This window comes from Salvelinus sp. IW2-2015, linkage group LG6.2, assembly GCF_002910315.2.
Source record: "Salvelinus sp. IW2-2015 linkage group LG6.2, ASM291031v2, whole genome shotgun sequence".
In the NCBI taxonomy this organism is placed as follows: domain Eukaryota; kingdom Metazoa; phylum Chordata; class Actinopteri; order Salmoniformes; family Salmonidae; genus Salvelinus; species Salvelinus sp. IW2-2015.
The window spans coordinates 18,856,539-18,877,395 of NC_036846.1; the positions used below are offsets into that span (position 1 = coordinate 18,856,539).

At 42.3% G+C, this 20,857-nt stretch overlaps 1 protein-coding gene across 3 annotated transcripts; it reads right to left on the reverse strand.

Moving 5' to 3' along the window:
• Positions 1–4,671: 4,671 nt before the first annotated feature.
• On the reverse strand, positions 4,672–20,646 carry LOC111965926 (integrin alpha-6). 3 transcript variants are annotated; one of them, XM_023990353.2, is made up of 25 exons: positions 20,373–20,646; positions 19,743–19,864; positions 19,523–19,602; positions 18,983–19,250; positions 18,451–18,570; positions 17,767–17,980; positions 12,945–13,141; positions 12,731–12,819; positions 12,475–12,602; positions 12,201–12,290; positions 12,050–12,114; positions 11,762–11,907; positions 11,341–11,484; positions 11,089–11,210; positions 10,614–10,770; positions 10,168–10,251; positions 9,988–10,067; positions 9,772–9,846; positions 9,411–9,513; positions 9,080–9,256; positions 8,764–8,868; positions 6,596–6,706; positions 6,363–6,470; positions 5,602–5,682; positions 4,672–5,303 (listed from the first exon to the last, which is right to left on the reverse strand). In XM_023990353.2, exons 1-25 carry the CDS (start codon positions 20,558–20,560, stop codon positions 5,202–5,204), a joined length of 3,156 nt encoding a protein of 1,051 aa, XP_023846121.1. In that variant the 5' UTR covers positions 20,561–20,646; the 3' UTR covers positions 4,672–5,201. The 3 variants fall into 3 exon arrangements, with proteins under 3 accessions (XP_023846121.1, XP_023846120.1, XP_023846122.1); XM_023990352.3 differs by having other exon boundaries at positions 5,557–5,682; XM_023990354.2 differs by lacking the exon at positions 6,596–6,706 and having other exon boundaries at positions 5,557–5,682.
• Between the last annotated feature and the right edge of the window lie 211 nt (positions 20,647–20,857).

Here is a 20,857-nt window from a genome sequence, read left to right on the forward strand (position 1 = left end):
ACCAAATGGTTTTGTGATGAATAAGCCATCTGATTCGATGAAAGATGGATTTGAATGTGTCTTTCTGCCGATAATTTAATTTATAGTACTCATATGTTCCCATCATTCTTTATGTCATTTATCTTGGCTTCATAATACGGTTTCTTCTTCTTTTTGTTGAGTTTAGAGGTGGGTGTGGTCCAGGGGGAGGTTGGTGGACCAGGGGGAGGTGGGCATGGTCCTGGGGGAGATGGGCGTGGACCAGGGGGAGGTAGGTGTGGTCCAGGAGGATGTGGACCAGGGGGAGGTGGGTAATTCTGTGTGGCTCACTTGGTAGAGCATGGCGTATGAATCATTTGCTTATCATCAGCTTAGGGCTCCTTCAAACCAAACAAACTGGTGCGTAAAAAAACCCTGAAAGCAAGTGAATGTTTTTTAATGGGAGCAGTGCATTAAGGAGAGGATTGTTTTGTTGTCTGTCAGAAAGCTTACAATGAAATATCAGTGAAACAATTGAAAAAGTAGAATAGCATTGTTACTGGATCATTTCTCCCCATCCCACCACACTGATGTGTTGGACATCCCATTCAAAAAATGTAGAACCAGGAACAGATATAGCCCTTGGTTCACTCCAGACCTGACTGCCCTTGACCAGCACAACAACATCCTGTGGCATATTGCATTAGCATTGAATAACCCCCACGATATGCAACTTTTCAGGGAAGATAGGAACCAATATACACAGGCAGTCCGGAAAGCAAAGGCTAGGTTTTTCAAACAGAAATTTGCATCCTGTAGCACAAACTCTAAAAAGTTCTGGGACACTGTAAAGTCTATGGAGAATAAGAGCACCTCCTCCCAGCTGCCCGCTGCACTGAGGCTAGGAAACACTGTCACCACCGATAAATTCACGATAATTGAGAATTTCAATAAGTATTTTTATACGGCTGGCCATGCTTTCCACCTGGCTACCCCTACCCCGGTCAACAGCCCTGCACCCCCCACAACAACTTTCCCAAGCCTCCCCCATTTCTCCTTCACCCAAAACCAGATAGCCGATGTTCTGAAAGAGCTGCAAAATCTGGACCCCTACAAATCAGCCGGGCTAGACAATCTGGACCCTCTCTTTCTAAAATTATCCGCCACAATTGTTGCAAGCCATATTACTAGACTGTTCAACCTCTCTTTTGTATCGTCTGAGATCCTCAAAGATTGGAAAGCTGCCGTAGTCACATCCCTCTTCAAAGGGGGAGACACTCTAGACCTAAACTGTTACAGACCTATATCTATCCTACCCTGCCAGATCACCGACCATTTCGAATCCCACCGTACCTTCTCCGCTATGCAATCTGGTTTCCGAGCTGGTCATGGGTGCACCTCAGCCACGCTCAAGGTCCTAAACGATATCATAACCGCCATCGATAAGAGACAATACTCTGCAGCTGTATTCATTGACTTGGCCAAGGCTTTCGACTCTGTCAGTCACCACATTCTTATCGGCAGACTCAACAGCCTTGGTTTCTCAAATGACTGCCTCGCCTGGTTCACCAATTACTTCTCAGACAGAGTTCAGTGTGTCAAATCGGAACTCTGGCAGTCTCTATGGGGGTGCCACATGGTTCAGTTCTCGGGCTGACTCTTTTCTCTGTATACATCAATGATGTCGCTCTTGCTGCTGGTGATTCTTTGATCCACCTCTACGCAGACGCCATTGTGTATACTTCTGGCCCTTCTTTGGACACTGTGTTAACTAACCTCCAGACGAGCTTCAATGCCATATAACTCTCCTTCCGTGGCCTCCAACTGCTCTTAAATGCAAGTAAAACTCAATGCATGCTCTTCAACCGATCACTGCCCACACCTGCCCGCCCGTCCAGCATCACTACTCTGGACGGTTCTGGATGGTTCTTAGAATATGTGGACAACTACAAATACCTAGCTGTCTGGTTAGATTGTAAATTATCCTTCCAGACTGACATTAAGCATCTCCAATCCAAAATTAAATCTAGGATCGGCTTCCTATTTCACAACAAAGTATCCTTCACTCATGCTGCCAAACATACCCTCGTAAAACGGACTATCCTACCGATTCTCGACTTCGGCGATGTCATTTACAAAATAGCCTCCAACACTCTACTCAGCAAATAGGATGCAGCCTATCACAGTGTCATCCGTTTTGTCACCAAAGCCCCATATACTACTCACCACTGCGACCTGTATGCTCTCGTTGGCTGGCCCTCGCTTCATATTCGTCGCCAAACCCACTGGCTCCAGGTCATCTATAAGTCTTTGCTAGGTAAAGCCCCGCCTTATCTCAGCTCACAGGTCACCATACCAGCACCCACCCATAGCACGCGCTCCAGCAGGTATATTTCACTGGTCAGCCACAAAGCCAGTTCCTCTTTGGCCGCCTCTCCTTCCAGTTCTCTGCTGCCAATGACTGGAACGAATTGCAAAAATCCCTGAAGCTGGAGACTCGTATCTCCCTCTCTAACTTTAAGCACCAGCTGTCAGAGCAGTTCACAGATCACTTCACCTGTACATAGCCCATCTGTAAATAGCCCATCCAACTACCCCATCCTCATACTGTTATTATTTTTTTGCTCCTTTGCACCCCAGTATCCCTACTTGCACATTCATCTTCTGCACATCTATCACTCCAGTGTTTAATTGCTAAATTGTGTTTATTTCGCCACTATGGCCTATTTATTGCCTTACCTCCCTTGTCTTACCTCATTTGCACATACTGTATATAGACTTTTCTATTGTGTTATTGACTGTATGTTTTTTTATTACATGTGTAACTCTGTTGTTTGTGTCGCACTGCTTTGCTTTATCTTGGCCAGGTCACAGTTGTAAATGAGAACTTGTTCTCAACTGGCCTACCTGGTTAAATAAAGGTGAAATAAAAATAAATAAAATGCATTTAATGTGTCTTGGTTTGAATGCAGAAATATTAACCAGGGATATTTGAGAACCACTGGACCAGGCTTTGTACAAAGTTTCCCCTGAGATCTCCCGTGGAGAAGTTGTTCCTGGGACTCATGATAGGTTGGGAGCAGCGTGTGTGTGTGGTTTTGTATCGTTTGAGTAAGGCTTAGTGTAAAAAAAAGGAATGAGGTGTTGATAGGAGATGTTACAAAATGGTGCGTTTACTGTCTTTAAACTTTTGCTTGAACTTTTCTGAAAGACAACAAAATCCCAATGGCAGCTTGGTTGAATGAGCTCTGAATTAAGGAGTATTATGTCACGTTCTGACCTTTATTTCCTTTGTTTTGTCTTTATTTAGTATGGTCAGGGCGTGAGTTGGGGTGGGCTGTCTATGTGTGTTTCTCTATGTTGGGGTTTTTGAGTTCGGCCTGGTATGATTCTCAATCAGAGGCAGCTGTCAATCGTTGTCCCTGATTGAGAATCATACTTAGGTAGCCTGGGTTTCACTTTTGAGTTGTGGGTGTTTGTTGCTGGGTSAGTGTTTGTTCGCCACACGGTACTGTTTCGGTTTTGTTATTTCACGTATTCGTTTATTGTTTTTGTATTTCATAGTGTTCAGTGCTTTTGTTATTAAAATCGTCATGAACACTTACCACGCCGCATCTTGGTCCGATCCTTACTCCTCTTCAGACGAAGAGGAGGAAATCAGCCGTGACAGATTAGTGTTATAAATATGTGAGAGTGATTGATAAGAGTGAAAATGGAGGTGTGGTGAGCGTCTTAACCCTATAGTAAAGTCAAATTAGATGTAGCTCTCAGACAATTATTTTCTGAATGTCTCATATCATTTACTAACATACAACAGCAAGGGTTGAGAGAAAGTGAATATTTATGACTGGGAACTTCAATAAAACTGATATGATGATGACAAAAGACTGATTAAAGATGATAAAAAGTAGCCAAGAACATTTAAGTCTCCAACAAGAATATAGAGAAAAATAAGAAAAACTGATTTGATGACAAAAGACTGGTTAATGATGAGAAAAAGTAGCCAAGAACATTTAAGTCTCCAACAAGCATAGAGCAAACAGCAAGTATTAAATCATAACTTAATACAATAAAAAGCTCTACAAAGTAGAGACAGATCGACTTGATTCAAAAGAGACAGATCGACTTGATTTAAAAAGAGAAGAGAGGTTGAAGAAAAGGGAAAGGTAATGAAAGTGTATAAAAAGAGAGGAGAGAGAGAAGTGTAATAAAAAAGTAAAGATGGTTAATACAATAAGAATGTATTGTGAACATTCAAGCACACTTTTTTGTTGTTGTTGAATGACCAATGGCAGCATCCCTTGTTTGAGGGAATTGTATTTTTTATTTTATTTAACTAGGCAAGTCAGTTAACAACAAATTCTTATTTACAATGGCGGACTACCCCAGCCAAACCCGGACGACACTGGGCCAATTGTGCGCCGCCCAATCACGGCCAGATGTGATGCAGCCTGGATTCAATCCAGGTACTGCAGTGCCGCCTCTTGCTCTGAGCTGCAGTGTCTTAGACCACTGTGCCACTCGGGAGCCCAGTATGTTTACTAAGGTTCTTAACCTTGTAYGTTAGGATAGTAAGTCTGTGTGGGAGTGGTTATGTATGCCAGGTCTAAATATGGATTTTGACTGTTTATTAATGAAGTATCATTATTAAAATAAACAATGATAGATGCTTTTGACTATCAAAGTGCACAATTCAAATGAATGAGTGGTCACTGGATGGCGATTTGTTTTTATTCAAAAAACGTTTGGTTTCTAGTCTGTTAGTGGAACCACTATGACCTCATATCAACACTCCCATATAAGATACCACATTCCATTACTGGAAAAGGATAGTACAACTTTAAGATGTAACAATTTTGGGAAATAGACTACTCTGTTTTATTAAACTGTCAAGAAAATCTTGTGCCTATAAATCMATTTTTACTGTTTTCAGAATTCAAGTCTCTTCTGGTAGCTTTATTATTGCTACCAGTGGATCTAATGTTCAAGCTCACATTTGTATTAATATCCACATGGCAGTCATAGACACAGATTCACAGGTACAGTATGACATCAATACAACCATTAAAACAAACACGTAATTTAAAAACAACAACTGAAAACCATGACAATTTATGTACGTTTAAGACGTTTCACAAGAGGTGCTAAACTTGTAAACATTTGTGTACATACAATCTTAAAATGAGCTTTTCACTATTCTGTTCAATGAATTATATCATTGAAGTGTATAAAATTCTCTGTGCCTATGCAGTTGGACCCAAAGATGAGTCTCCTCTAATGGGGTGACGTTCCTCTGTGTTCTTATGCATGACGTGGTACTTCTTAGCCACAGGGTACTTGATGCACTACAATAGGATCAAATAGACAACTTTATTTSTAGCCGGGGTAAGCACACACACACAAAATAAAGATTCTCACAGAAGTTTCAATATTCATATCAATATTTGGATTCCACCAGAGGAGGCTGGTGGGAGGAGCAATAGGAGGGTGGTTTCCATTTTTGAAGCGTTTGCGTTCCATTTAAGCCGTTACAATGAGCCCGTCCCTCTATAGCTCCTCCCACCAACCTTCCACAGTGTGTATTACACATTGTGTTACCTTCCACAGCAGAAAGCCGAGCAGAGACAGAAGTAGCAGTCCTACCATTACTGAGAGGAAGATGACCCACCAGGCGACCTTAGCCCAGATGGCAGCCTTCCTCTCAGGGAACACTGTCAGCCTCACCTGCAAACACACCATCAAACTGAAGGTGCTTTACAGTCTTTAGCTGAGACAGAAAACACTCCATCAAGCCATCAAACGAAGGTACTTTACAGTATTTAGCTGAGACAGCAAACACTCCATCAAGCCATCAAACTGAAGGTACTTTACAGTATTTAGCTGAGTCGATGAACACATGACATTCTTGAAAAGAGCCACATAAGTACTGGTGAGAGAGTTTGTATGCTGCACAGTGTGAGAGGGTGTGTGTGGTTAAATGAGCAGTGGTAATTACATCAGCCACATTGATCTGTGATTCCAGATTAGTAGACCAATTTCAACCAAACCAAATAACAACATCAATTTAGATGACAGGATTAGTCACTAAGTATGGAAAGCAATTCCATACAGATATGTATGAAAAAGTATGCTACAAAACAACCAGCAAGTAAATAATAATAGTTGAAAACTATGTCAACCCTAAAGAACAATAATGTAGTCCTCTGAAGATAGATCAGGTATCCTTCAGTGGCAGGGAAAAATTGTCAATGGAAACTTCTTAACTTAAACACATAGGCCATCATTATATTTCTAAGCTGACGTGTGGAATTGTTTTAAGATGGTCATACTATGGATCATTTAGCTATTTGAACACATAGGCCATCATTATATTTCTAAATAAACAATCATAAGCATGTTTGTACCTGGGTTCCAGATTTCTCAGTCTTCCTTAGCCCAATATTCTCTTCAGAGTCTGTCAAGCTGAGAGTGGCATCCAGCACAATGTCCAGGTAGTTTAATGAACTGTAGTCCTATGATGGGATACGCAGAGAACAAAGAAACTGCACTGAAACTGGACGACACAATGTCTATGCAACAGAATTAGGTGTTATGTACATGAAGAACCTGTAGTAACAAACATAAGGGAAATAGGCACCTCAAGGAAAGTACTGTTCCAAAGGCGAGCTTGAAGAAACACAACTGCAGTACTGTCCAAACCCAGCAGAGGGCACCGTATCTCTACACATTTCAACTCTTCTGAACATGTCTGCAAGAAAGTGAGCGGGGTTCAAAAACACAAGTCTCTCCACTCAGCAATGACTTGGCAAAAACAAAACAAAAAATGAATTATTTAGAATCTAAGATGGGGGGTGATAAGCTGACATATTGTATTGTTTTAAGATGGTCATACTATGGATCCATACTATGGATCATTAAGCTATTTGACATTTTAGGACCCCTTTAGGTATCAMGTATTCCGATTTTTTTATTTGATAGAATATTTACTACTAAACACCATAGAAGTGCATTAAAAAACACATTCATAAATGGAAAAAAGGACAGTCAAAAAATAAATCATAAGAAGCAAGGTTTTGAACTGTTTGTCCTAAATCTAGGAAATATTTWAAAAATCTGGAAATATAWATTTTTACACATTCTACACCTTTTKYGGGGTAGGCATGAAGCTACCTCCATACATAGTAGTTTGGGGGTGGGGTTGCTGTGATTTTYCATAATTTTTTTGTTGTTGCCTGCCCTACAAACTTCTATATACGTCCGGTAATTCTATTGGTCTGCTAATACAGRACTAGTAAATGCCCAGTGTACTACTTTTGTGAWWWWWTTWAAACTAAATGTATTTGAGTAACGTGAGTCTGATAATTATCTGTACAAAACAGTTAATCTGATAATACTTGTGGAAAAWAAAAATACTTGCTTGATACATGTTTTCCAGTTCATTGAAATACTTTGCAAATGCAACTTTTTTCTATGTGGAAACTGAAATGGTCTATTCAATCCTTTTACTAGACACTCTTAGCTAGAGCAACTTACAGTAGTGAGTGTATACATTTTCATGCTGGTCACCCTTGGGATTCAAACCCACTACTCTAGCATTACAAACACAATGCTCTACCACCTGAGCCACATCACATCATCACAAACCACTTGATGTCTCAATGTACTCAATTACTGTATTGTAAATAGTTTTTCTTCATGGGGATGGAAAGTCTACAGGTACAAACCTAGTAGATGACCAACCTACAGTATGTAMAACACAGTAATGTACATTAACACTGCACAAAAAGTGGTTGTTTTCCATGTTATTTGATCAATAAAAATATTACATCTCWTGTGGATGTTTTGGATCTTTTCCCATAACTTTGYATCTTTTGATGTAAATGTTTGAGGATAGGTTTTTGTTCTTTCTGGATTTCATTAGAATGACAATCGCAGAGAAAGGGACAGGGAAACAACTCTTTCAATTCCATCTATTTAATCCTGCAAGACACTGTTCTTAGGTATACAACTACCTTTTTTTTTTAAACCAAAGTGGAGATGCTACAGAGCTACAGATGTCTRTATTGGTCCGTTAATAAAAGACCAGTAAAGGCCCAATGCACTACTTTTGTAAAAAATACAAATAATAATATATATATACAGTATACAGTATATATATATTTTTCTTCTGATTTGTCAGCACCCCTACTTCCTGTGGCTATGCCTTCATACTTAAATGTGTTTTTTAAACCGGTACCGGTTACCTTCAGACAAGTTCCGTGACACTTGTGTTAGTCGTAGAGCAAAAGGGAGAACTCCATCGTGTTCATGAGAGCCTCAGCGGTCCATAGATTGATCATATTACTGTGTAGCCCAAACTGTTTGGCAGCTACAGACAGAAGTTGGTTGATCGGCTGAACCAACTTCAGACGAGTCTCCTGACACTTGTGGGGTGGGGGTCGTAGAGCAAAACGGAGAACACCATCAGGTTCGTGAGATTCTCCCCTTTCCATAATAGTTTGTATGTCAAACCGTTTGGATGCTACATACGTTTTTGTGAGAATACCGATGTTCAGGATGTCTCATGGTCTGACAAACACCGCTCTAGCTTTGCCACCTTTCACCGCAGATGTGTAAGTGTGACACTGGCAGATGCGGTGGATTGAGACGTATCCTATGCAAAARAAACTGATATCTCTATCTCTTAAATTGTTGGATTTTGATGGGGATTTTCTTTGTTATGCAACTTAGATTGACACACCGGTGTGTCAATCGACTCTAGTGGGTTAAACACATGATAGTTGCTTCAAATGAATTTTCTCTTACCAGAGTTTTATATTTTCTTTTCTTTGACAGGAAGGAGAATCCATCCTCAGATGAGAACGCTTCCTGATGAGCATCTCGTCTTTTTCTTGAAATATCACGAGAGCCCTAGAGTTAAATATCATAATTAGGAAGATGTGCATATACTACATCTTAYAAACAGACAATATAGGCAACTTACGCCAATTGTGTGAATGATAATGCATATAAATCATTGGTTACTACACCACTCACAAAAAAKAGCACTTGTGAAAGAGATTCACTCAAGATCCAGTAACCTATCGATATTACCTCAGAATTGATGCTCAGAGGAATTTACCTTAATATGTTGGACTGGACTGATCTCCTTTAGCGGAGAGCAGGGAACATTCTGTATGCCTTCACTGTGGATCTGCACCAGGTACAGCAGCCATTTCCCCACTGCGTTCTCCTTGGGCCAGTAGATATTCAGCGACGCATTGGCAAAGGATTTCAGTGGCCTGCCCAAATTCCATATCTGTTAAAGTTGACAAATAGATTGACAAATATTTTAGCATATATTTCGGGGGAACATTTTATACGCCCAGTGCAGAGCAGCGTGCAAAGGCATATGGAATTTCGATAATCACCAGGGAACAATAGAATTTTGAACCACAAATCAATGAGCTCACCCTGAATTCATACTCCACAAGAGTTCCAATATCGTCCTCTGATTTCATGGCGCTCTCTCCCTTTACAGCTCCTCCAAAGCTGACCTGGGAGGGCCTGGCCAGTCTGAGAACAAACACATCTCATAAACCTTAATTCCTTCACCACATTAAGGTTGTGTCCCACATGGCACTCTATTCCCTATGTAATGCACTACTTTTGATAAGGTCCCATAGTGCTCTGGTCAAAAATAGTGCACTAAATATTGAATAGGTTGTCATTTGTGACACAAACTATATTTTCATGACAGGAGCTCTTCAAATATGTTAGCTAAAAGGGTGGGTTAGGGCAACAGCAGAACAAATACCATGTCTGTACACCCACCCAAATACTTGTAGGTGCAGCTCAAAAACTACTTTGGCCTTTGCTTCACTTGCTTGTATCTTCTGCACACTTGTCCTGCAACCAAAATACTACTCTGTTAGAATAATCTGTGTGTGACTGGTGTAGAGCATACAAAAGAGACAGACTCAAATGTTACATTTATTACCCAGAGCTAATGGGTCCTCTAACAAAAGATATGTGCACTGTTATACTTACGTTTCAAGCTGCAAGGTAACATTTACATCAGTTGTGCTCAGAGAGATGCGGGACGTGGACAATATTACATAGAAAGTAACCTAAGGGACACACATGTCTCTTACTTACAATGGACAACTATTCAATTGTGGTATCATAGAAAAAATACATGTCTTAGACATACACAAAATGACTACTCACTTCAGCATCTCTTTTGAATGGGTTTCCCAGTTCACAGTCTGTCAGTGTACCATTGTCATTGGGGTTGCACTTCACTAGTACTTCCTGTAGKGTCAACATATCCAATGAGGGAGCCAGACTTTTGAGTCATATGATAGCAGCTGATAATTTAATGAAACTATAGGCAGTGATGTAAAAATATACACTACATGACCAAAAGTATGTGGACCCCTGGGGTGTCCACATACTTTTGTATATATAGTGTACCYATTTATTACCCTGRAACAATTACGGTATTGGTGATGTTTAACTTCAGAAATCAAGAAGATGGGTGGTCATGTTTTCATTGATTTTACAGTATCCTGAATAGAATCATGGCTAATTAACATTATTTTAACTCCTAAGGCCAGTATACTGTACAATGATTTTTCCCAAAATGTATGGAACGGCGAAGGCCAGTGACTTACTGAAATGTGGTTGAAGTATAATGATGAGAATGAAAGAGAGTCAGGGAGTTTGATGATCAGATGACTCTGATGGGCATCATCACCATCCCTATTGGTCACATTGACCTCCAAAGCTATGTCCTCATCTCCAGCAGAGATTACTGGAATACCTCTTTCACTAGAAAGACATGAGCCTTATCATTACCAAAGCATCACATTGACAACAGCCATATAGAGCAGAGGAGGCTGGTTGGCAGAGATAGGAGGACATGCTTATTGCAATGACTGGAATGGAAAGGTATCAAACACATRGAAACCATTTGTTTGATATCTTTCCATTTATTCTAACCCAGTCTTTACAATGAGTGTGTCCTCCTAAATCTCCACCCACCAGCCACCACTGCATTACAGGGTTCATGTAACCGAATACACAATAAGTTGAAGGTAGTCAAGAGGGACTTCTGGGTAAAATTCTAATCACACATTTTGTTTCTACCTGGGCAGTGGGGTGAATACATCTTGACCCAGTAGTTTTGGTCTGGAACAGAACCTGTACTGTAGCTCCAAGTTACTTTGGCAAATGTTATCACTCCCACAACCTTTATTTATGAAGATAACCTGAAAAAGTTTAATTTAGTTCTTAAGACTCACAATAACTGTTTCATAACTACTAGGCTTATATCTCCTCTCTCACACACACACACACACACACACACACACACACACACACACACACACACACGTTTACCTCTGAGGTGGCTGTACTCTGCTCATAGATGCTGAGTATTGGAGTTAGTGCAGGCAGGAGACTCTTGCTCTCTGTCTTACTGTCATTCAGTAAGGACACAGAGACAGAGATGGGGATGCTGTGCAGTCTGTCCTTGATATCACCCTTGAACAGATGGAGATGTAGAACGTAATGTAAAGGTGATGATCAAATGTATAGTTGCTGCATCAATCTTACCAAACAAAATCAATGTCAATGCCAAATAGTATTTTAATTTGGTATTTTCATGATCGAGGAAATAGTGGCTTTACAAACAAAGTGTGTTGTTGTCTTATGACCCATGACTGACCCTTGACCCTAGTCTATTTGGAGGAAGACACACTTTGATTTCTTCATGAACCGACTACAGTTGTGACGAGATGGAAAAATGCAGAGTCACTACCAATAGCTTGAGTTGGGTCTCAGTGCACTTCTCTTTGCCCTGCCCTGCTAGCTCCAGGACTCCCTGGGACTGAAACAGAAACTGCATCCTGGAGGAACGCCTCTGTTTCCTCGCCTCAGCGTCAGCCTCGAAGGCATAATTGACAGCTATAGGAAGAGAACGCATTGCATAAGTTCCTGAAACACAGTGTACACAAAGGGTCAAGAGTACGGTGTCCGTATTAGGACAGCCTCAATCTCAGCAGTACCACGGCATGGTCATTTAGGGGGCTGAAGCTAGTGAACTTACTCAGTCTGGGGTTGTAGGATGGCGGCTGTGCTGTGTAGGTAAAGCATGCCCGTGCCTTGAAAGTACTATGCAAATGTAGACAAATATATGTTGSGTTTCATTACGGCAGTGTATTGATATTTGTTTATATGTTGTCTCTTGAAAGTCTTACCATTTGTGTTTGTCACAGTGCTCTGCCGCCATATTGATTGTACTTGGGGTGATTCGTAAGTCCTCTCTGATATTGACTACTGGCCTTGCCCTGTAAGCAAATCCAAGTAAATCAAAATGACCAGTAGACACTACCAAGTTCAAAACTTGATGATGAGTAGTAGAATATACTTGAATCAGGTGTGTTGAAACTAAAGGATATACTATAAATCCTGTGTGTTCTCTCAGGACTAAGATTGAGGAACACTGATATAATGTAATCAAGGCAAAGTTACCTGTAGACAAATATGGAATCTGAGAGTGATCCAACAGCCAAGTCAGGGTAATGATTGTCATCCATGTCTATTTTGCCAGTCAGAGAAAATCCAAATTGTCTTATATTATACGATTCTGCTGTTATAATCTATAATGACAAGAGATACTGTTTGTGACAAAATGTAGTTTGTTTTCAACATTCTTCAAAATTTATTGAGAGATTGGGGTGGTCATCACTCAGATGCAGGTGTTCCAGTTTAATGTAAAGGCTCCCACCTGTGCTGTCTTTTTGTGGATTCCACCTGAGGAGCCATAGTAAAGGTACACTCGACCTACACCATCATAGGGAGCCCCCACAGCAATATCTGTCAAGTAAAAAATGAAGTTAAGGTCTGAATTTATGAGGGAGATGGGTCGCTAAGATGTTCCCAAAGCTGAGAGAAAGGTTTAAGTTAACTCCTCTGAAAGTAATGAAGAAACCTCAGCCAACCTTCATAACCGTCCTGATTGACGTCTCCAATGCTCTCAACTGCGAGACCGAACATGGAGTCTTTGTTCCCATCCAGACGGACAGGCTCAATCTTCTCCCACTGTCTTCCCCTGTTGTTGATGTAGATGTACACTGCCCCTCCGACCACCCCTTCTTTTAAGAAAAACTCGGGTGCCCCCACAGCAAGGTCGTCCCACCTGGAATCCCCAAAATACCCRACCAACAGAATTACATACAATACATACTTCCGCTGGTTCTCCCACATTAAAGGTCCAATGCAGATATTTTTATGTCAATATCAAATCATTTCTGGGTAACAATTACAGKRCCTTCAGAAAGTATTCATACCCCTTGACTTATTCCACATGTTGCTGTCTTATTGATTAAATATTTTTCTCACCCATCTACACACAATACTCCGTATTTTACATATGTAYTCACACCCCTGAGTCAATACTTTGTAGATGCACCTTTGGCAGAAATTACAGCTGTGAGTCTTTCTGGGTAAGTCTCTAAGAGCTTTGTACACCTGAACTGCACAATATTTGAACATCCTTTTTAAAATTCTTCAAGCTCTGTCAAGTTGGTTGATGATCACTGCTAGACATCCATTTTCATGTCTTTCCCTGRATTTTCAAGCCGATTTAAGTCAAAACTGTAACTAGGCAACTCAAGAACGTTCAATGTCATCTTGCAATAAAATGCAAATKAATTACTTAAAAATTATACAATGKRATTTTCTGGATTTTTGTTTTAGATTCCGTCTCTCACAGTTGAAGTGTACTTATGATAAAAATACAGATCTCTACATGCTTTGTAAGTAGGAAAACCTGCAAAATCGGCAGTGTATCAAATACTTGTTCTCCCCACTGTATATATAGTGGCAGACCAGGGGGTTTGGTCAAGAATTAGCTCGGTTTCAAGGGTGTTTATTTAAATAATAAATTAAAAGAAAAGGATAGGATAGGTCTCCCCCATGAGACCCTCTCCGGGATACCGTCTTCTGGGCTCCGGGTCTTGCTGTATCCTGTCGGGCACAAAAACTGAACTCCATCCRTTTAGCTCGGGCACCGTCTCCAACTATACGGAAGTCACCTTCCGTAAAGTTGAGAAGCATTGAAGAGAAGCATTGAAGGGACAAGAACCACCTGGTGACCCGATCATTTGTGTCCCTTCCCCTGGCCATACAGACCAGGGGAGCATGGTCAGTGACCAGGGTGAAGTGGGTACCTAACAGGTAATACTTGAGTGTGTCTAGCGCCCACTTCACCGCTAGACACTCTTTCTCAACGATYGAGTACTTTTTCTCTCTAGGTATTAGCTTTCGGCTTATGTACATGATGGGGTGCTCCTCCCCATYGTGTATCTGGGACAGAACGGCCCCTAGTCCCGTGTCACATGCATCCGTCTGGACCAACATCGACACCTGGAAATCGGGCGTTACGAGAATCGGATGGGAGCACAGTGCTTCCTTCAGGCACCTGAACGCCGCTTCTGTCTCGTCCATCCATTTCCAGTTTTCGGGAGGCGGGCCCTGGTTAGATTGGTGAGGGGGGCAGCTATAGCCGCAAAGTTGGGGATAAACTGGCTATAGTATCCTGCCAGTTCCAGAAAGGACTTGACCTGTGTCTTGGTGCGTGGAATGGGCCAGTCACATACCGCGTGAACCTTCCACTCCTGGGGCATGATGTTCCCCCGTCCGATCAAATACCCCAGGTACTCCACCTCCTCGAACCCTAGTTTGTATTTCTTGGGTTTTGCTGTCAACCCGGCTTGCCTGAGCACGCCCAGCACCGCCTGGAGGCGCATCAGGTGCTCTTCCCAACCTTGGCTGTGGATGATGATATCATCCAAATAGGCCGCTGCGTACTGCTGGTGGGGTCGAAGTACTTTGTCCATCAGGCSCTGGAATGTGGGTGGGGCTCCGTGGATACCGAACGGGTCTGTTGGGGTTTCCATCTCCCCAGCTGCCATACGCGGTAATTGATGAGTCCCAGCTTCTCTATCACCTCGTATGGCCCGTGCCATGTTGCCAGGAACTTACTTTCGGCCATGGGGATTAATACCAACACCCTGTCTCCCACCTGGAATTCTTGGGGCTGGGTTCCCCGATTGTAGACCTGGGCTTGGGTGCGTTGGGCCTTCTCCATATGTTCCCTTACCACTGGCCATATGGCTGTCATCCGCKCCCTCATCGTCTCCACGTGCTTTATCACGCTGCGTAAGGGGGTMGGTTGGGCTTCTCACACTTCCTTGGCGAGGTCCAGTAGGCCGCGTGGCCTCCTCCTGTAGAGGAGTTCGAAAGGGGAAAACCCAGTGGAGGACTGGGGTACTTCTCAGATTGAGAACATTAGGTGGGGTAGYATCTGGTCCCAGTTCTTCCCATCCTGCTCGATGACCTACCGCAGCATTTGTTTGAGCATTTTATTGAACCGCTCGACGAGCCCATCCGCCTGCAGGTGAAAGACGGAGGTCCGGATCTGCTTGATCTACAGGAGASCACACAAATYTTTCATTAGGCGGGACATAAAMTCAGTACCTTGGTCTGTCAGGATCTCGTTCGGAATGCCCATCCGGCTAAAGAGGTGGAACAGCTCCCGGGCGATTCCCTTGGATACCGCCRCCCGTAGGGGAATGGCCTCGGGATACCGGGTGGCACAATCTACTATCACCAGGATGTACCGGTGTCCTCGTGCTGTTTTTACCAGGGGTCCCACTATGTCCATGGCGATGCGTTCAAAGGGCACCCCGATGATCGGTAGGGGGACCAGTGGGTTTCGGAAGTGTACTTTTGGGGCAGTGAGTTGACACTCTGGGCAGCTGTGACAGGAGTCTTCCACGGCCCTCCTCATCCCRGGCCAGTGGAACCAGGCGGCAATCCATTCCCGGGTCTTCTCCATTCCCAGGTGCGCCCCCAACAGGTGGATGTGGGCCAGTAACAATACCTCTCAAAGTTCCCCCTGTTGGCACACCTGATACAAAAGGTTATTCTTGATTTGGCACACCTTTCTTCCCCCTTTCTTCCCTTCTCTTGTGTGCTGCCCTYCTGGCAGCTTTATGGCACTCATACAGCTGGTGAGCAATCAGCCCTTGATTACTCACCAACCACAATCASCCCCAATTAGTCCTGGCCGGAGAGCCCGTCGAGACCTGGCACGTTCAGCAGAGGGAGCCATTTCCTCATGATGTAGACTCCGTCTGCCACCAGGCCTCGACGAGTCTCCCCCTGTTGGCTGACCTGCTGTACGCCACAATATATATATATATGTGGATGAGCAATGGCCGAGCGGCATTGGCAAGATGCAATAGATGGTATAAAATACAGTATATACATATGAGATGAGTAATGCAAGATATGTAAACATTATTAAAGTAGCATTATTAAAGTGACTAGTGATTCATTTATTAAATTGGCCAATGATTTCAAGTCTGTATGTAGGCAGTAGCCTCACTGTGTTACTGATGGCTGTTTAAAAGTCTGTTGGCCTTGAGATAGTAGCTATTTTTCAGTCTCTTTAACAGCAAACTGGGATAGGGAGAGATTGAATATGTCCGTAAACACACCAGCCAGCTGGTCTGCGCATGCTTTGAGGACGCGGCTAGGGATGCCGTCTTGGCCGACAGCCTTGCGAGGGTTAACACGTTTAAATGTCTTACTCAGGTCGGCCTTATTATCCTCAAAGCGGGCAAAGAAGGTGTTTAGTTTGTCCGGAAGATTTTTCATTTCAGGCCTTTGTACACAACACTATGGAAAAGTGAAAGGTGGTGAATACTTCCTGAAGGCACTGTAAGTATCTTACTATGATTGTTTTCAATTAAAATGGGTTAAAAGAAACAAAAATTGCTTCTTAGCAAAGAGCACCTTCTCAAGCAAGAATTTTGCTCAGTCTGTCTGGGTGTGGTCTGAGTGGGGAGGGAAATCTGAAAACTAGCTTTTATTGGCAGAATGGTCTATCAACCAATTTACCCCCTGGTGATGTCAGGTGACGTCACTAAGCAGGCCAAAACTCCATCCCAAGAAAACAGCCTGAAATTTCAGGTTGTCTTTTCAAACAGCTCTTACACTAAAAGGGCATTATCATCATTTTCACAATATTATTCCAACCTCATGGTGTGGAAAATATTGTATATAAAACACAGAAAAATCTCATTTTTGACTGAACTGGGCATTTAACAAGACCTACTGTATACAAAACGTGGATCACAATAATATCGCTTCTCTTCTGAAATGTGCACTTGGTCACTTGCTCCCACAAATCTTAAAGACATGCACCGGAACTTTGGCGACTATTTAGTATTTTTTAAACCTACTGCTTTGGGCTGGATGTGTCCATGTGTAGCTCATACATRCATAATGTATGTGCAGAATTACTGTCACCTCAATTAACCACAAACTCCCTAGTTTGAAAGAAACTGTTATTCTGGAAGCTGTGCTGCACCATTTYCCCACCATTTTCCCCCACATGGGCCAGCCCCYTAGCAATTCTAGCCATTGAGCTTCAGCCCCTCACCATTTGAGTGACAGCTAGCAAGATGCACAAACAGCAGAGCGAGAGAGAGAGCAATGATGTGGTGCACATCATTGCTGATATGTGACTTAGTAGGCAATTTTCAGGGGACCACTTAGGGACCACTACTTTCAGAACTATGTACCGGAGAATCTCTTTAAAGCATTGAATTGGTGGAGGCACGGCTAGTGAGAGTTTCCACCATATTTCGTAAACCAGTAATTTCCTTTCAAATCATTGAAAAGAAGTGAACAATGCACATTTCGGGAGGAAGGGGAGATAATTGTGACAAAGCTACTGGCTGAAATCTGTACCCATCAGCGTTGAGGTCCACCACGGCTATGTCGTAGCCAAAGGAGGAGGCCAGGCCTGGGCCTTTAAGAATGTTTTCCACAGATAGACTTCTTTCAGCCAATGGGTCTCTCTTCAGAAATGCCACCTCCCCACTGAAACCGCCTCGTGGTGCCCCAGACACTATAGTCAGCTGGCCCTTCTTGGTGAGGGCCATTCCAGAGTCGATTGAGAACCCTGGAAAAAAGACAGCAATTACTCAATGTTAGCAACTGCAGTGCTACCACGATGAACAGGGGGTTTCGTTTTGCTCAGTTGTTAGAGCATGGTGCTTGCAACACCAGGGTTGTGGGTTTGATGCCCACAGGGAAACAGTATGAAAATGGATGCACTCACTACTGTAAGTCGCTCTGGATAAGAGCGTCTCCTAAATTACTAAAATATAAATTGTGCACAAGGGTCCAAGTCTATGGGAAAGGGAGATGTAATTCACAAAATGTGTAAATAAATAGTATGAATAAATACGAAACATGCCATTCTTTACATTTTTAAGAGAGTAAAGCATCATTACTGCATTACTTACACCAACAGTATAAAAAGAGTATTGATKAAATTTACCACCACGCCAAGCACTTCTGTGTTTTCCTTTMAGTGTGATTGAATGGATTGAATAGAGGATGAAGAAAGCTCTATCCATCTAAACTGACCTAGATAACTGTTGTTAAGGAGAGGGATGAGGTCACGGTCAAGTCTGTCCACATCCCCAGTTTCACGGGGCTCTTCATTTGACACTTCAAGGTTGTCTAGGGACTCCATTCTCACAATTCCTGTGACATGCAGATGGACAAGAGAATTATGTGAATAATTGACCCTTGGGAATAAATTTAGTTGTTTTTAATTAATTTTAAATGCTGTGGACACCAGGGTCCTTAAACAGGCTTAAATCCGGGGTAAAAATGAAAAGAAAGAATCTATAATAGAGATTGTCAAAATGTTTCAACCTGTCGGGGCTTTTCAAGACAAAACTAGGTCTGATCTCAGTTGCATTGACATCGACAGCTCATTCCAATATCAGTGCAGTGTGTACTGACTGCAAGTGTGCTTGAATGTCCCAAACATACAGTATATGAATACCATGTCTCATACATATCAGATACATATCATAATTCAGTGCATCATATTTTTCCATTAACAAGATGAAACCCATTCTAAAAGTATCTCCCAATTCAAAASATGTACCTTTCCACTGGTAAGCTCCGGGGCCCCCAAACAGCAGAGATGTGTTGTCCTTGGCGAAGGCGGCAGAATGACCTTGTTGACAGTATCCGAACCAATCAGGATTCTTAGGCTTATCCTTGATGTGTTTTCTGTCATCACAGATCACCCTCCTCCAGATTCTATGGGCATCACTCTTGTGGAGATCCTCCCCCAGGATATAGCACTGACCGAATACGAGGTTAGGGGTGTCAGGATTGGTGCTCCACTCCTGGTATCGATGTGCGCAGGTCTGTGGTGGGGAGAATGATAGAATTCCTTACGTCTGAGAGAATTTCTAAGTCATAAACAAAGGGGTTTGATTTATAATGAAAATGTGCTCTTTTGCTAACTTCACTGAAACCCTGAAATGTTGTCCTGTCCGAGTCAATTAAATTCCTTGAATTAAAAACAAAACAAAAAACAATATACGTTCATTACAAAACAAACAAAACAAAAAACAATACGTTTATTATTGTCAACAAATGGCAATTCAAAGATTAAAGTTCACAATATTTACCATACCATCACGCTTTGACCAGGGCCTTGGCTTGTCACTCGTACACCCATCCATTGGTCTTTGACATCACTGCTTTTAACAAACTCTGGGGAACATTCGTTTTCAAACACAAAAGTTAGCGTTCACGCACATTAATGTTAAAAACACATTAACAAAATCACACATATTTTCTTAACAGCAATCAAACACACAAAACCTGTTACACGTGAGTGTAAGCAAACAAACCATTGTTGTCGAGCTTGACACGCTCACAGCTCTTAGAATCAGTGGTGAGCTCACACTGGTAGATTCCTCCCGTAACTTCAGCTTTGGTCAATGACTTGGCGCGTGGTGCTCCAACCAGCAATCTAGGAAAAGTAAATCAGAGTGTTGTGCATTGATGTAAAATTCACATGCAGCTCTACAATAAAATATTCAAACTAAAAACAACTTTGTCACTGCTGGTCTGAGTTGTATCAATCAATCAATCAATGTTATTTTATAAAACGCTTTTTACATCAGCAGTTGTCACAAAGTGCTTTACAGTTATCCGGCCTAGACCCCAAAGAGCAAGCAAAGCAGACGTGAAAACAGAGAGGCCAGGAAAAACTCCCTAGAAGGACGGAACTGAGGATGACACCTAGAGAGGAACCAGGCTCAGAGAGGTGGCCCATTCTCTTCTGGCTGTACCGGCTAGAGATTAAGAGTAGCCATTAAGGCTAGATCGTTTCTCAGTTCATAGTGTGTACTTATATCAGACTGATGGGTAATCAGACAGGATAGAGGACACACAAATAAGTTCATATATGACCAGCAAGGTCAGATAATAGTATGTATGGGACACTGTTAATCATTTCCTCTAAGAGGTCAACTCACAGTTTCTTATTGACAGGATTCAGTTGTTGGTGCAGTGCCAGGGAGAATCCAAACAGGCTTCCGGGATCACCATTTTTCCTCAGAACATGCTTTGTGTCCGTGTCCAGATTGAAAGCTGAGATGTGAAATGGTAGGCAGGACAAAAGAAACCACATATCCAGTAGGAGGCCCCACCATTGAATTGTCATGTTGGTGTTGTTGGTACAACTCTCTGTTCTAGTTAACCCAATAGCTTCTTCTGTGGTGTCCTCGTGTTGTGAAGCAGAATGGGAGGGCAACAGTACAGAAATGGGATTTGACTCGGCACTGGCTGCAGTATACAGTGTTTGCTGCAGGAGTTGACAGACAGGGTGTGGTTCAAGGGGAATTTATCTCAAAGAACTCAAGCACTTCACATGTTTATGGTTTGATTGCTTTTGTTAATATTTACCTTGTTCCATTCTAAGGACATGAGGAACTTCACACCCTTGGATCTAAAGTCTGGT